Raw genomic sequence first — 17,329 nt, 5'->3', positions numbered from 1 at the left:
AGCATTATGAATGCTCTGAAATTGGAACAGTAGTCTCTGTCCTAGCTGGAGCTCAGACACTCAAAACACAACAAATCAGCTTGGTTTTTGCACACTTACCGTTTATTTCGCTTTCAGCCCATAAACATAAGAATGCCTGTGTTAGGCTCTAAGCATTATTGACATAATTAAAAACACAATCTGGCTAAGAGGAAAAACAGAAGCAGCCAATCAACCACCTTTCTTTGGCACAAAAGAAGCCAGTCTATAAAACCAAAATATCCCTACCTCAGTGTTTTGTTCTACTGATTTCACATGCAGATCTGTATTTGGGAGCACAGAAATGTTAAGCGTTCTGGTTATATTGTTGCCTGATTGATTATGATTCTTATTTTGCAGGGCTTTTTGCAAAGTACAAATCTGGGTCGTCAGAACTGGCTCCTACCTATTTTATTTTTCTTTCTAAAACATACATTGCTCAAGGACACTTTATAAATAACAGTTTAAAATAAAAAAAATCTGGGACACTGCTCCCTCCAATACTAGAGGGTGGATGATGGAAATAGACATTAATGGCTCCAAACAGAGAGGAAATAAACATTTCTGAAAATAACTACAGAGTGTTTTGACAGTTAGAGAAGAACTACACATTTAGGTACTACAACTTAAGTCCCTGCACCTTCCCTGAACCAACTTGAAATTGAGGAATAACCAGATAGTCTGTTTCTCTGGCAGGAGTTGGGCTGAAAGATGATCCAGTACGTATGTTGGTACTTTATACCAGCTTATTGATGGCTTCTGCAGATTCTTGTACATCTACCTGTGCTGTATTAAGAAGCATGTCCATTTTGCATTGCTGCTTTTGCGTCAATTTCTTGGGAAATACTGGGAATTGATTATAACTTATCTTGGGGATTATGAAGGCATTTATGATGGAAAGCCTGTATAATGAAGACTCCTATCATGCTAAGGAACTTGTATCACAAAACCTGCTTCTGACAGGAAAGGGGAGACTTCCTAGATAATATGGGGAATATAACAATCTAAGACACTGTACCAATGTGGTCTTTAGCGTCAAGAGCAGTGCATATTGACACCTAAATTCCATATCTGCCTGTCATTCAGCTATGCATGTTGTATGTACAAAGTCTGCCTGAGAACATCTTTAAAATATTCTGCCTCACTAGCATAACCTTTGTCTTGTCTGTTCTCAGCCAATTGTCCTCCTCTAAAAATATAGAATCTATCAGGTACAAGGTGGCCTAATGGTTTGATGATGAAGAAGGCAAAGTGTACTGAGAATACCTCGATCCCTATTTCCTGATTGGCCTCGTACATATATAGGGGGCAGGAGGATATTTGATGCAATGTTCTTAATGTGTTACAGGCAGGAAAATTTGAAACAACGGTGGTGTAATCAACTCTGCTCAGTGGGAAATTTGTCCCTAGCACAGATACGTTCACAGAGAATGCACTTGGCACATGCACCGAAAATAGCAATCAGCAAATGAATGTCAGGATAGTCCAATCAGAAGTGCAGGTCTTAGTCCTGCAAAGTGCTGAGCACTTCCAGGACTTGCTTAACACTTTGCATGTTGGGCCCATTATGAAGTAGGCCTCACAAAACTAGAAGGTATATAGCAGTGGTACAGGAAAAGCCCTCAGTGCCCACTATGCTGTAACTCATATCAGGCCTGACATACTCACTACCCCCAACACACTTGTTATCAGAATAGGTATCCAAAAAGTATCTTGTAAGGTATCCTATGTAAACTGGTGATGCATTAGTCATTGCATGATATTTGTACGGTTTGTGTATAAATAATTATGTAGGTGTGCTGGAAATTTTTATTTTGAAGGCAGTGCACAAATCAAGTTTGCCCTAGACAAAGGGATGTGGAATTACCTGTCTGACTGGCTTGATTGAAGGCAGAGGACAATGAAAGTATATTTACAATAAGGTAAACACAGCAATCAAGCTAACAAACAACAGAAGAAACAGTTTAATAAGTGCACTGAGGGCGAGAATCTGCACCCCCAGGAAGTCTTCCTGGCCCTTGAGACAAAGACAACGAAGTCATGAAAATGTAAGGGGGAGCAAAAAAGAGATTCTAGTTATCTGTCACTTAGGGGACATAGGGAACAGCAACCTCTGAGCTTGTGAACATTGGCTACTCTGGCCTGGAGGGCTAGGGATGCTGGTACCCTGATGTGAGAGAGCTGCTTAGGCAAAGATTGTAGCTTGCTAACGTTAAATTTTAGTCACTAGAAAGTATGTTTCGTTTTTGTTTGTAACCATACCCGTCTTTTTGTCTTGTTTAATAACACTCTTGTTTAACTCTCTGTTCTTTACTAATATACTTTATTTTTAGCGTTGTTATAAACCATCTGTGCTGTCCTATTGAAGTACAGAGTGACTCATTCACAATCCTAACTAGCTGGTGTGTACGCTGTCTCTCTGGAGGGAGCAAACTTCTGTGTGTCTCCAGTGAGTGGGATTGGACACTGTAAAGCGACATCTCTGGGGAGCTCAGAAACTGGGGTTTGCTGATTGTTACCTGCAAGGCAAGGTTTTGAGTGGTAGTCTCAAAGAGTTTGCTGGAAAGGCAGACAGCCTCAAGCATCAGAGAGCAGTTTAGCAGCAGCAAAGCTCTGACTTGCTGAGGCAGAGGGGTAATGCGGTGTTTTACGGTTCTGGTTTTCCTGAGGAGAATGTCAGTGTGCTATATGAATGCAAATAAAAAGGCAGACCACGCAGAATGAGTGTTCGGATGATAAAAACTCTGGGGAAGGTGTAGCTACGCTATCTTCCTTACGGGCTTGTTTCAACAAAAGTCCCGCTTAGGCAACGTTAATGCTAATGCAGAAAATGCTGACTGCTGCTCATGGCTCAAACAATGTTATTTGGAACTGCTCTGAACTAGTTTAGACATGGTGTTAAGGCTCCTGTAGCCAATGGAGGTTTTTGTCTACACTAGATCTGTCACTAGTGAAGCTGCTCCATTGTTAGCAAATATGGGAAACTTTTTGCTAGAAAACCCTACTGTAGACTCAGCCATAGAGAAAATTGTATATATTCCATTGTTTGTGCCTGAATGAAATCTCTCAGAGAAATAAGCCAAAAACGCCCTATCACCTATGGGTGAATACTTTTCACAAAGCCATCACTCCATATCTGACCTCTCAGTCCTTGTCTTCTAAAGAAATCTGCACAACATGAGCCTGGGATCTTAAATTCATAGCTTTGCTTGGCACTAAAAATCATGGACTCAATAAAGACACTGGATATATGGCTCATTATAACAATCTCTAACCCACTAACCCTCCTTTGTCCTGTGACTGCAGAGGTGTTAACTGCCCACTTCATTTTGAATGATCTCTTACAGCATGTCTTAACTCCTTACCTTCCATCTAGTATATAGCTGTGACACTTTGCATACCTTTCCCAGACCTGAAGAAGAGCTTTGTGTAAGCTTGAAATCTACACTTAAAATGCTGCCTAGGGGGCAGGGAGGAACATTCAGGGGGTGCAGCAAGGCCCAGTCCAGCCCCCACAGGGGGTGGGAAGAGAGTGCCACCCAGCCCCACTCTGCCCCCTGCCCTGGCTCCCAACCCCGGCCATGGCTCCATTCCTGGCCCCACCCCCAGCCTTGGCCCTCAGCCCCCGGCTGCAGCTCTGCTCCGGGCCTCGCCCCCAGCCTCAGTCCCTGGCTGCAGCTCCGCCCCCAGACCTGCCCCGAGCTGCGGCCCCAGCCTTCGCCCCTATACCTCTGTCCATACTCCGCTCCCAGCCCTGGCTGTGGGGGAGGGGAGGGCGGAGAGGGGTTAAGGGAGGGGCGTGACATGAAAAGTTTGGGGACCATTGGCTTAATTGAAGATGCTCCTACACCAACAGGAGAGTAGTTAGCTACCGCCTCTCACAGAGGTAGATTATGTTGACAAGTAAGCTCTCCTGCTGACATAGCGCTGTGTGCACTGGGGGTTAGGTCCATATAACTACATCACTCAGGGGTGTGGATTTTTCACACCCTTGAGCGACATAATTATGCCAATATAAATCTGTTGTGTAGACCTGGTCCTTGTCTCGTTCACCAGCAGAAGTTGGTCCAATGAAAGATATTACCTCATTCACCTTGTCTCTCTAACAGCCATAGAGAATCATTCAACATTTTTAACATTATTGACCATAGGGGTTAAGCTCAGCCAATCAGGAGCTGGAAGTGGTCCCCCGCAGAATTGTTACTGACCACAACAAAATATGCTTGAAAATCAAAAAATATACATTAAAAAAATTGGTGTACAATCGTCAAAATTACCCTAATGAAGACATTTTACTTTAAATGTCTTCCATATTTTTGCTATCATATGGAAGCTCAGCAACTCTGAAACAGGAAAAGTTGACATTGTTTTGGCACCAGATTTCACCCAGCTCTAGTGTTTGAACATGAACATGTCATGATAATTGCTTTCTACAACAAGACTTTGGTCATAGAATGAAACGTAGGAATATTGTTTCTATTAAATAACTTATGGAAGCGTTAGCACTTTAGATTCCTTTTACGTCTGTTCGTTTGAGCCCCTTTCTAAAATGAAATTGTAGCTTTACCCCTTTCCTGTCCCAACCTGTACTGGAATCTCACATGCGATGCCCTCCTTTCCAGTCAACAGTCTAGACAATGAATTCCCTGGTAGCATGTGCCATTTCTTGTTGTTATGCCTTTTTGCTTTTGTTAAGGCTTTTAGAAATTGCATTACCTCACCAGCCTGCTTGGTGATTGTGTGGAGACTGATTCCAATTGGCTGCTTGGTATGATACTGCCAGCCAATGTATGAATTTCAACTTAAAAACTCTCATTTGAACTCGAGTGTGTATTTAAAGTGTTACTTCTGAAAGACACACCACTTAACAATTATGTGCCATATTGCTGACCAGTGAAGCTGAACAAATAGCTATTTACATTGACGGATCAGAGGAATGCGTAAGTGCATCATGGTAACCTACATTTGCTGTGCCAAGAGATTTGCAGCTGACTGCCTGTGTGACTCACTCCTTGGATTAGGAGGTGAGGTAATGCTTTTGAGATAGAGGGTGATGTCATTTCTTTACCTGAGTTGCATGCCGATGCTGATTTTTGTTGCTCTCAAGGAATTAGTCCCTTTCTGCTTCCTCAGATATACGGGGTAACAGTTGAAATAACTTATGAATTCTGGTACTAATTCTCTATCTTTGTAGAGACCTTGCAAGTAAGATGGCTTACATTTTCTTTCTCCCTCTCTCTCATTTTTTTTTATATATACCTAAACTGAAGGTATTATAAACTGAGAGAAATTCAAAAGGTTTCTTTCAAACCTGCTTCAGAACTGCTGAGTATAGATGATGCATTGAAAAAACCAAACAAAAGACAAAAGTGTCCTTCTATATTCAGATTTACCTCTGTTAAACAGATGGTGTAATATAACAAATCTGTTTTGGTCTCTGAAGTTAGTTGAAATGACAGTACAGAAGCTATTTCAGCATTAGTTCTGTTGAATAACTGATTAAAAAGGAGAGCTTGCAACATAATAGTATCTGTCATTCAGTCTTCATATTTCTTATTCCATGAACTGTTTCATACCAGTGTAAATATACATAAGGACAAACGTGCTGTTGAGCACTTACTCATGTGAGTAGTCCCATTGACCGTAAGTGCATGAGTAAGAGCTCACCAGCATAATGGGGCCACAGTCTTGTCAACTGATTTTTAATTTTTTTCAGGCACCTGCTGACCAGACCTAACCGTCTCAGACCTGCTCTTTATCAATGTCCTTAGACTTGTCCATTCTGGGAGAAAGTGGTTTAAATGCCTTAATATTCAAGTCTGCGTGTGCAAAACAGAGTAACACCAACCCACGAGAACTCTTCAGTGCTGTAATTAGTTGGATGGGTGAAAGTAGAATGTCATAAATTCTCAAGTAGTGATGGACCACTTGATTCACTCCATTCTTATAAACTGTACATTTGAAAGGCTTTATGCCATCACATAATAGTTTGGAATCCTTCACCAAAAAATTACCACGTTATAAATATCAATGAACAAACTTATGCTATAAAACAGATGTGTTGTAATTCTTAACTCCTCTATACTGCGCAAAAATCTAACTTCTAAAATTGGCTCAAATTCTGTTCAAGATGCAACTTGGACGCCTGAAAGCATGTGATCATCTGTTAGTCTTATTTTGAGAAAGATACCTTGCAAAGTCCTCATCTGTATTTCATGAGAGCAATCTTCTTTAATGATTTTAAATAGCAACTTTCAAACTGTTAATTCTCTCATTACTTTACTTAATCACATGTTGCTATAGATCTGTATTGTGTAAGTACTTGTTTTCCTTAGTTACCATATAGGGTTTTTTAATTATATACAATCAGTAAATCAAAATGCAACATTTTTCATGCATCTTGCTCCTCCATACATGACTGGATATCCCATTTTTGTCTTTCCTGTTTTATATTGTAAACTCTTGAATTTGGGAACATATCTTACTCTGCTTTGTAGTGTACCTCATACACTAGCAGGACTTTATTTTAATTACCTCTGCCAATTAAATGTTTTTAGTAAATAACTATGCAAAGGAAAGATGTCATGAACTGCTGTGTCTAGGTTTGTGCAAAACTCTGCTTTTTTTTAAATATTATTTTCCTCGCTGGAGTGTCTTTTTAGATACTTGGGAGTTGAGACACAAAGTAAAGCTTCTGTGGTTTGCTCAGTTCTAAAGACCTAAACTCTCAAATGGGGTATTTTTTGTTTAGGACTTGCTTTATCAGTGTGAGCACTTAATTGCTGTGCTGGTTATGAATGGGAAAACCTACTGTGAATTTCACTTTGGTTAAATTTCATAAGTTCTGGTCATGCTAGAATTTGAACTATGGACCCAGATATAAATGAAGAAAATCATTAAAGCACAGTGAGACCATATAAAATGCTGGCTGGCATCATGCTATTTCATTTTTACTGAGAATATAATCAGTTTATTATTGCTGAGTTGATTTTTATTCATATTTTTAATTTTGCTAAGGCTTTGTTTATACCTAGTAATTTTAGCTTGCAGGTTTAATTGATATATAGTAAATGCTAGAAACCACCAAAGTCTTGTCTACAGCTGAACTGGTGGTAGCATAAGTGGAAGATTCCGCACAAATTTTCTATTGTAGAAGTTATCTTAGATGCTGTTCTGTCTAGTGGCAAGGCTAGGGAGGTAGGACTTCAGGCTCTGTCCTTGGCTCTGTAACTAAATTGCATTATAGCCTTGGACAAATCCCTTAAGGGTGACCTGCAAAGGAGTGATATTTAAATATATTGGGCTTGTTTTTTGCAGCTTTATAGTGTATAAGAAGCCATGAAAAGTATTTTGTTAGATTGGTTCTGTAAATTTTTTTATCTACTTGGAAATATGAAATGTAAAGTATGGTCGTCTTTGGCTCTGTTGGAAGATCACTAATCTAGTATGCCAGATGTTTTCCTTTCACTTGCACTTCATAGTATGTGAATTCAATGAGATTATGTTGTTGGGCATTGACAAAAGAGACAATGGTTCTGAAATAGCATTAAGGTTTGTCATGTTAGTCCACATACTGAAGAGTTAAGAATTTGAAGATTAGTTTCCAGCTATTCTTGGCACAGCAGAGCCATTGCGGCTCCATAGAATTAGTTGAGATCTATCAGGATGTTAAGATTGTTAATCAGTCCCCAAGTACTCATTGACAGTGAGTCATACTTCCGACCTATGATCTCCATGAAAATCTGAATGTACTGGAAACTGAATTCTCTACTCCTTTGAGGATTATTTGACCTGCTGTATGTTGAAAATGAAATACTTAAAATTTAGTTGAACAATGTTTTTATTTTTAAAAGTACGTATTGTGTGTGATGGTGGTGTGTGTTTTCGGGGGGAGGGGTTAGACCTACAGGTGTAGGAAGCAAGAAATTCAGAAATAAAACCCAAACTCTGAATTTAACCCTGCTGGGCCTTAACATTGCTGTGACTGGTGTACAGGATAATGTACTTTCTGGAGCTCAATAAATATGAAGGCACAATGGTGTAAATTCGAGAGGGTTCCCATATTGCTTCACAATTTTCCCTTTCATGGGATTCAGTCTCCTAACCATACTGCAAGGAAAGGTAGGGTTCATAAGTATCAGCCAATGGGCTCTTAAAAGAGCAGAGGGCAAAGGCAATGTGATATCTATAATATATTATAACAACTCTCTTTTGAAAGCATCACAAAATGCATGTAGTAATGGCTGTTCACCCTCCTATAGAAATATCATCATTGCTTTCCATTAGTATCATATTTTACACAAAGTAGATGAACGCTATCCCGTCAGCTGACTGAACTTTATTATTATAAATTTAGCAATCCCTTAAAACCTGGCACAAAGCACTAACCCGTTTTTTTTTTCCTTTTAGAAATTGAACAGGGCAAATTTAATAGTTTTTGGTTTGGGTCTAAATGTACACACAAACACTCAGTTAACTTTATTTCTGACAGTTTGCCTTTCTGATAGTTGGGAAAAAATTAAGGTATGCTGTCATCTAACACCATACTTGATTCTGAGAAAAACGTTTCTGGCTCTATGGCATTGTGTGTGTGTTGTGTACTCAGTTTTATTTAATGCTTTTAGGTATTTGGGAATAAGATGATCATTCCTTCCTTGGATGGAGATCTTTTCCAGTGGGATCGTGATCGAGAGAGCATGGAAGCTGTTCCTTTCACAGTTGAATCGCTGCTAGAGTCGTCCTACAAATTTGGAGATGACGTGGTTTTGGTTGGGGGAAAGTCCCTGACCACATATGGGCTGAGCTCATACTCGGGGAAGGTAAACATTTGACAGTGGAGAAGTTGGTGTGTTTGTGTATGTATTTTTGAGAACTGTTTCTAAAAATGGAATGGGGGGGTGGAGCGGGGGCAGGAGGGTTTAGAACTTGAGATCTAATTCTAGTGTAAAACTGCGTGACGCACACAAGATTTGATTAGCTTTGCAACTTCTTTGGTCAACAAGTCCTGCTGGTGTCTGGGTTTGGAATAAACTTATCCTTGATGGATATTCTGTCATTCAGCCTCCCAAATTTTCAAGAAAGAATTAGATGGTACATAAATTTCAATTTAGATTTTCTATTCTGTAATCAAAAAAACCAAACAATTTAGAGCAAGCTGAAAAGCAAAGGTGGGTAGGTGTAGTGTGTGTGTGTGTGTGTGTGTGTGTGTGTGTGAGAGAGAGAGAGAGATCAATATCTGGGTAGACGTGTGCTTATTTATGGCAAGTTTATTTTAGTACTTGTTATAAGAACTATTATTTACACTTTCTAAAGTCATAGAAGATAACTAGTAGAACTACCCACTGACTGCCTACAGAAGATATTTTATTTTATCAAAAAGCAACTTTTAAAAAATTCACAGAAAATTGTCCACGTTGTTGAAATATTTTGTTTTTTTATGAAAAAAAGTGTGCCTTTTTATGTCTTCAAAATGTTGATTGAATACTGGTCAAATGATTGTCTAAAGTTTGCTTAGCAAAAACCAAATTTTTGCTAAAATCAATCTTGAGAGTGTTTTCTTGTGGGGTGAAAAAGCTGGATGGAGAATTGAAAAAAATAAAGTGGTTCTATTTTGAACTGAACTTTCTACATTTTGTGAAAATTTCTCAATAAACTAGTTTTTTTTTTTTTTTTTCTTTATTGGCCAGCTCTCTTTAAATCAACCAGGTGCTTTAGTGCAGCAGGCTGAATGTAGTACACCTTCGGGGAATGGTATACAGCAGTCGCTAAAGATAGTGATGTTGAAGACCCGGGACTGCACAGTAGAGGAGTGCATGGGTTCCCTTTGAATCTCTGGTTGACAGTTGCACTGTATATGCTGCAGATGATGTTTGCATCCTTCTCGGGGGGCAGGGGAGGGGGAAAAGAGCTTTTTGGGTTTCTTCTTTGAATTCTGGCTAGAATTCAGAGAAACAGAGTTGCTCTGAACAGGGAAGAGTGCCCAGCCTTCTTTGGCCACAGAGTTAGTGACTTACAGTAACTCCTCACTTAAAGTCGTCCCGCTTAACGTTATTTCGTTGTTACATTGCTGATCAATTGGGGAACATACTCCTTTAACGTTGTGCAATGCTCCACTCTTACGTTGTTTGGCTGCCTGCTTTCTCCACAGCTGGCAGCCTCCCTACCCTCCCACCCGCCGGCAGACCCCGCGGATCAGCGTCTTCCCCCCGCCTCCTGCCCACGGCAATCAGCTGGCTTGTGGCGTTTAGGAGGGAGGGGGGAGGAGCGAGGACTCGGCGCGCTGGCTCCCCCTGCCTCCCGAACGCCACAAGCCAACTGATTGCCCCGGGCAGAAGGGAGAGGGGAGGAGCGAGGACTCGGCGCGTCTCTCCCCTCCCTCCCCTGCCTCCGGAACCCAGCAATCAGATGGCTTTCAGCGTTTAGAAGGGTGGGGAGGAGCCAGGACGCAGTGCGAAGTAAAGGGGAGGCGGGTCAAGGGGGGGCTTGGGGGAAAGAGTGGAGTGGGTGGGCTGAGGGTTGAGCCCCCTGCCCCTGGTGCTTGCAGAGTAGGGGAAGCTGCCCTGGAACCTAACCCCCCCCCTCCCCCATTTACACTGATTCTTATGGGGAAATTGGATTTGCTTAACATCGTTTCACTTAAAGTCGCATTTTTCAGGAACATAACTACAACGTTAAGTGAGGAGTTACTGTATAGCATTTTGCAGGTTGGTACTGACGAAGGGATTAAGGCTTCCTAGAGGGGAGATTGCCACCCACCTTCCTAAATTAAAATTGCCCACTTGGAAGACCTGAATTAGGAAAATATTTCCAGTCTAGCTCCCCTAGGATTAGGAATGCTAAAGTCAGTGCCCTACTGCAGCAGGTAGATTGTGATACTCTTAATCACTCTCCAGGCTGACTAGGCAGCACTGAAAGAGTGTTATCTATTCTGTAGACAAGAAAACTGTTGTCTCAACACTTGATCCGTTACACTGGTATAAATCGGGAGTAGCTGGTTTGAAGTCATTGGAGCTACATTGTGAAAGTAGTGTGACATCAGAATTGGGCTTTGGGAGTCTTATGGAAGCGGTTTTCTGAATCTTTCTATTTGTCAGCATATGATGGGAGAAATGGAGAAGTATTGATCATGGTGGAGTTGTGACTTCTGTATAAGTCGCATAAGAATTTGCTAAGAATTTAAGACCAAGATTTCCAAAAGTGACTAGTGGTTCTTAGATCCCCAGTCAGAGACTTATTAGCACTTTCTGAAAATCGCAGCTCTCTGAGTACCCATCACCTGAAAATAAAGGCCTTTTTAAGGTGTCTCAGGTTGAATCAGATTGGCCACCCAAAAATTAAGAACCCCAAAATGACTACTAGTTTTTTAAATGTTGGCTTATGTCTCTAAATCATTTTGCTCGTAAGGAGCCGAAAAATTCTCCAAAGATTTGTTGACTTTGAATGTCATCATTGAGCTACCTAGTTTGCATTCATGTTGATGTTCCAAGCTTATGTGAATTTCTTTTCTTCTCCCTTAGGTGAAATACATATGCTCAGCTATAGGCTGTCGCCGCTGGGATGATGATGAAACAGAACAAGAAGATATTCTTCTCCTGCATCGAACCCAGAAAACAGTCCGTGCTGTCGGGCCACGTAGTGGCAATGAGAAGTATGTATGAGTACAGTTTGTGGTCTTAGAGCTGTTCTTAAGACAGTGTGACAGTAGTGAGTGGGAACAAACACATGTCTTTTAATTCTTATTGCTTCAGGATTTGATATTCTTTTACCCCTATTGAATTGGGAATCTATGGGGTTTTATCCTTCCCACTAGAGACCTGCCAGACTTCTGTTATTTGGATTCTTACCCTGTGCTTTCTAACATTTTGAGGAAATCTCTCTAACCTCAGGGTATGTCTACACTACCCGCCGGATTGACAGTTAGCAATCGATCCAGCGGGGGGTCAATTTATCGCCTCTAGCCTAGACGCAATAAATTGACCCCCAAGCGCTCTCCTGTCGACTTCTGTACTCCTCCACCATGAGAGGTGCAGGCAGAGTTGACTGGGGAGCAGCAGCAGTCGACTCACCGTAGTGAAGACACCACGGTGAGTAGGTCTAAGTACGTCGACTTCAGCTACGTTATTCACGTAGCTGAAGTTGCGTAGCTTAGATCGATTTCTCTTCTTCTCAAAGTGTAAACCAGGGCTCTGTCTCCAGTTGTGTCATAGATGAAGTAAGAAGGTACCTGGACATTTAGTCTACCCTTCCTATATCGAATGGAAATGACTTTTCCTTAGACTTGACTACGTCTAATGAGTTTGCCAAAGATTCCAAACTATGGAAACATTGCCACTCTGCTCATCCTAACTATTACAAGTATTTCCGAGTATACAAATTGAAATGTGTCCTTTTCCAACTTAAGCAAGTTGCTCCTGGTTTTATTGCTATTTTTCAGTGTTCTTTTCCCCACCTCTTTACCTTAATAACCTTTTGTATATTTTTATACTCAATGTTTACACTTGTCATTTTCAACGTAACTCTTTTAAAAATAAAAACACTTATTCCTTTAGTCCTTTAAACCCTATTCTCAAATCCCTTTATTTTGGCTGATCACTTACAGCCTATTACAGCTTCTCTGTATTACTTACAAAGCCATGGAGACCAGAATAGTGCACAGAAATTCTTAATGCAGCCATACCAATACACTTATTTTATATGGGATCATATATCCTAGAATCATAGATTTTTAACTTCCTAAGTGAAGTACTTTGCATGTGGCTTCATTGAATATCATCTTGTTGAATTCAGATCAGTTCACCAATTTGTCAAGATCACGCTGAATTTTAATCTTGTCCTCCAAAGTGCTTGCAACCCCTCCCAGTTTGGTGTTATCTACAGATTTTATAAGCGGACTCTCTACTTCATTATCCACGTTATTAATGAAATACTGAATAGTGCAGGACCCCACTTGATATGCCCTCCCAGTTGGAAAGCAAAGCATCAATAACCTTTTGAGAATGGTATTTCAACTAGTTGTGCACCCAGTGGAGCTGGGGGTGAGGGGTTTGGGGTGTGGGAGGGGCTCAGGGCTGGGGCAGAGACTTTGGGTGCAGGAGGGAGTCAGGGCTCTGGGCTGGGGGTGCAGGCTCTGGGGTAGGGCTAGGGGTGAGGGGGTTGGGGGGCCTCAGGTCTGGGGCTGGGGCTCTGGTCTGGGGCAGGGGATTGGGGTGCGGGCTTATCTCGGGCAGCTCCGGTCAGCAGTGCAGTGGGGGTGCTAAGGCAGGCTTCCTGCCTGTCCTGGCACTGCAGACCGCGTCGCTCCACAGAACTGGCCAGCAGCAGGTCCGGCTCCTAGGTGGAGGCGCGCAAGTGGCTCAGCATGGTTCTCGCCCGCAGGCACCACATTTCCCAGCTCCCATTGGCCAGTTCCCGGCCAGTGGGAGTGCGGAGCCAGTACTTGGGGTGGGGGCAGCGCACAGAGCCCTGTGGCCCCCCCGCCTAGGAGCTGGACCTGCTGCTGGCCGCTTCCTGGGTGCAGCACTATGTCAGAACAGGTAGAGACTAGCCTGCCTTAGCCGGGCAGCACCGCCGACGAGACTTAACGGCCCGATCAGCAGTGCTGACCAGAGCCACTGCGACCCAGTGCCTTACATTCTGCGACCCAGTACTGGGTCGCAACCCACAGTTTGAAAACCGTTGCCCTAGAATGACTTTCATCAGGCCCCACCTTCTTGAGTACATCTAACTTAACTAAATATTTTTTTTAACCTGTTCTTTCCCTATTTTGGCTTGTGTTCCTTCTCCCTTTCTGTTAATGTTAATTGTGTTAAGCATCTGGTCACAATTAACATTTTTAGTGAAGAATGAAGCCAACAGGCATTAAACACCTTAGCCTTCTTGATGTCGTCATTTATTAGCTTTTCTTCCTCGTTAAGTAGAGAACCTACACTTTCCTTCATCTTTCTCTTGCTCCGAATATATTTATTGACCCTCTTGTTACCTTTTATGTCCCTTGCTAGATGTAATTTTGTGCCTTAGCCTTTCTGAATTTGTCCCTACTTGTGCTATTCTTTGTACTCCTCGGAGCAATTTGTCCATATTTTCACATTTTGTAGGATTCTTTGATTTTTCAGGTCATTAAAGAGTTCCTGATGGAGCTATCTTGGCCTCTTACTATTCTTCCTATCTTTCCTTCACCTCAGTATAGTTTTGTAGTTGTGCCTCTAATACTGTTGCTTTCAGAAACTGAGTTCTCCTGAGCTCTTTCCCTTAGGTTTCCTTCCTGTCGGACCTTATTTACCAGTTCTCTTTTTTCAAGTCTGCTTTTTTGAAGTCCAGTGTCCTTATTCTGCCACTTTCTCTCCTTCCTTTCCTTAGAATAATGAAATTTATCACTTCTTGATCACTTTCACCTTCGGATTCTCTACCAATTCATCCCCGTTGATCAGAATCAAGTCAAAAATGGCTGTCTGCCCTCCTCACCTACACTTTCTATATTTAAACTTCAAAAAACTTCTATAGGCACCTTTTCATACGGTTAAAAAACATAGTGAGAGATCAAAAGCAGTTCTTTCCCTGGCAACATTGTAGGGAGTGTTTATATGGTCGCTTTGATTTTGGTCCTGAATAGTAGCTTTTATTTTATAAATTTCAGTAGAAAAAGATAAGTTGAACATATTTTTATATATAAATATATACGTTTTAAATTGGCAGTTTCTGGGGCCTGGTAAGTTTACAATATGGTCCTATATATCTTTGGGCACCCAAACCTATTGTTACTTATGAATAAGTATTTCAGCCCTTTGTCATTCAATGTGAACTGCTGTCAAAACTATGAGTGTCTTGACAGTTCTAGCATTGTTCTGCACAGTCTTTCTATTCATGATAATAGTTCTCAATATTTCTGCCTTTATTTATTTGTACCCTAAAGCTAATGGATCTCTGGCATCTAGGATACAGAACTATCCCGACCCACATTGCTGATATAGTCTGTCTACAAAAAATCCACCTTCTTTCTAGATAGGTTAGATTATAGGGGATGATCAATTCTAGTTGCACTGATGTCCTTTATCAATAAATTGCAGTTGTGGTTTGCTTTGTCCCCAGAATCCCATCTTTACAACTGGCATAAAATTTCACAAGTTGTAAATTGCTTGATATTTAAGAAAAGCTGCTATATGCCTAAAGAGCTTATTTTAAAGTACTGTAAAGTTCTTAAATTCTAATGTATTTGTTGCTATTCTCTGATAAGGTCTTCCTGGGTAAACAGCTACACTGGTATTTAACTGACTGATAAAGTCCTTAATGCTTGCCTCCCCTTCCTCCCTCCCCCATCAAACTTTGATGTCTCTTTAATTACTTCAACTTCTCAACTCATAATAAGTCATTTTTGGTGGAAAAAAACTGTACACTTGTTTTGTGTCTTGCGTTCTGGAAATAGCACAGTTAAGTGTGTACTCGCTCTAGAGGTGCAGTTTAGTTCAGTGAACTATCACTGAATTTACGGCAGAAATGCTAGTGACATGTCATATCAAGTTTCATTTACAGATTTCTAAGATGGGTGGTTGGGGGTTTCCTTTTAAACCTCTTTTCTAGAAACCCTTTTTCTTTTTCACTTTAAGGTGGAATTTTAGTGTTGGCCACTTTGAACTGCGTTATGTCCCAGACGTCGAAACTAGCGTGGGATTTATTGAGAGCAATTTTAAATCAAGTATAAACAAAGAAGAGTCTAAAATCATTTCGGATGTGGAGGAGCAAGAGGCTGTGATGAAGAATACAGTGATAAAGGTTTCAGTAGCCGACTGGAAGGTTATGGCTTTTAATAAGCAGGGAGGACATCTGGAATGGGAATACCAGGTACTGGACATGGGAAAGTATTAAATGTTATGGAAATTGAAGTTTTACAGAATTACAGGAGAATGTCATGCATTTTGATTTAGTGCACATCTGCTGAGGTGAATAAAATGTATTTCCCTGTAGTATTTTGTATTGAAGTTTTATATTTTGAGCTACTGAGCGGCTACGAATTGAACCAGGGATTTTCAAGCATAAGAGTTATTTAGAACAAATCTCTGTTAAATCTATCCAGTTATTTTAAATTGCCCTTTCCTTCCTTACTCTTCAGTTTTGCACTCCAATTGCTTCTGCTTGGCTGGTTAGAGATGGGAAAGTCTTTCCCATCAGTCTTTTTGATGATACAAGTTACACCGCTAACAACGAGGCCCTAGAAGATGATGAGGATCTTGTGGAAGCTGCCAGAGGAGCCACAGAGTCTAGTGTCTATTTAGGTGAGATGTCTACTGCGATGCCTTCTGTTTAGCATTATCCTTCTCTCAACCTTCTAAAAACCTCCGTAAACCAGGTGGTTTCAAGTTATAGATTCAGAGTTCAAGGCCAGAACGGACCATTAGATCAAGTCTGACCCACTGTATAATACACGCCAGAGAACTTCACCCAGTTACTCCTGTGTTGGGCCCAATAACTTGTGTTGACTAAAGAATATTGTCCAGAAAGGCATCCAGTCTTGATCTGAAGACTTCAGGAGACTGGTAGTTTGTTCCAGTGGTTCATTACCCTCGCTGTTGTAAATGTGTGCCTTATTTCAAAGTTCAAATGTTCTGCATTTAACTTCCAGCTGTTGATTCTTGTTATGCCTTTCTTGTCATCTGCCCCCTTATTTTGATTAGATAATTGAATCCCTGCCCTATGAACTTTCCAAGAAGCTACCATGCTACCTTTTTTGTCCTGACTGGATGAATTTGGTTTCCAGGGCAAAAATACTGTTCCAAATCTGAAATGTGTATTCCATGAATATTCTGTGCTTTTTGTGTCATCCTTGTCAGTAATCCCTTTGGCTAGCACGTTCATAGAAACTGAACACCAAAGGGCACGAACACAGTCATATCCAACGTGGTTAAAACTTTGAGGAAAAACTTGTGGTTGAAGGAGTTGCTGTGTTCACCCTGTTCTAACTACAAGCCGCAGTATGCCCCCAATGGTCACATGAATAACTCATCTGATTGTTTGGACCAAATGTAACAGGGTAGTTGTGTTTTTTATTATTTATTTATTTATTTATTTACTTTAAGTCTATTCACCTATAAAATGCACTTTCCATTTTGACTCTGAAATGTGGGCTTATGTATAGTCTTGGTATTTTTGGACTAATAGAGTTCTAAAGCTTTTTTTTAAAACTGGGATTTAGTTAACGGGAGACGGTTTTATTGCCTGATACAGACTTCTCAGCTTTCAGACCATTGGTTTTAGTCACATTAAGATTTTTTTTCTGCATTAAGTCTCAGTAGTCAGTTACCATATATGAAATTTTGGCTGA

At 40.9% G+C, this 17,329-nt stretch overlaps 1 protein-coding gene across 1 annotated transcript in view; it reads left to right on the top strand.

Moving 5' to 3' along the window:
• Window positions 1–17,329, top strand: part of EIF2AK3 (eukaryotic translation initiation factor 2 alpha kinase 3) — a 66,977-nt gene that overhangs the window by 23,839 nt on the left and 25,809 nt on the right. The window contains exons 3-6 of the mRNA XM_026648112.2: window positions 8,643–8,837; window positions 11,535–11,665; window positions 15,618–15,852; window positions 16,121–16,283. Of these exons, the coding sequence (XP_026503897.1) occupies window positions 8,643–8,837; window positions 11,535–11,665; window positions 15,618–15,852; window positions 16,121–16,283 (724 nt within the window). The remainder of the gene's footprint in view (window positions 1–8,642; window positions 8,838–11,534; window positions 11,666–15,617; window positions 15,853–16,120; window positions 16,284–17,329) is intronic.

Source organism: Terrapene carolina, unplaced genomic scaffold (assembly GCF_002925995.2).
Source record: "Terrapene carolina triunguis isolate 2854851 unplaced genomic scaffold, T_m_triunguis-2.0 Scaffold66, whole genome shotgun sequence".
Classification (NCBI taxonomy): domain Eukaryota; kingdom Metazoa; phylum Chordata; order Testudines; family Emydidae; genus Terrapene; species Terrapene triunguis.
Note: the sequence above shows the minus strand (reverse complement) of the source record. Positions and strands in the feature narration are given on the sequence as shown.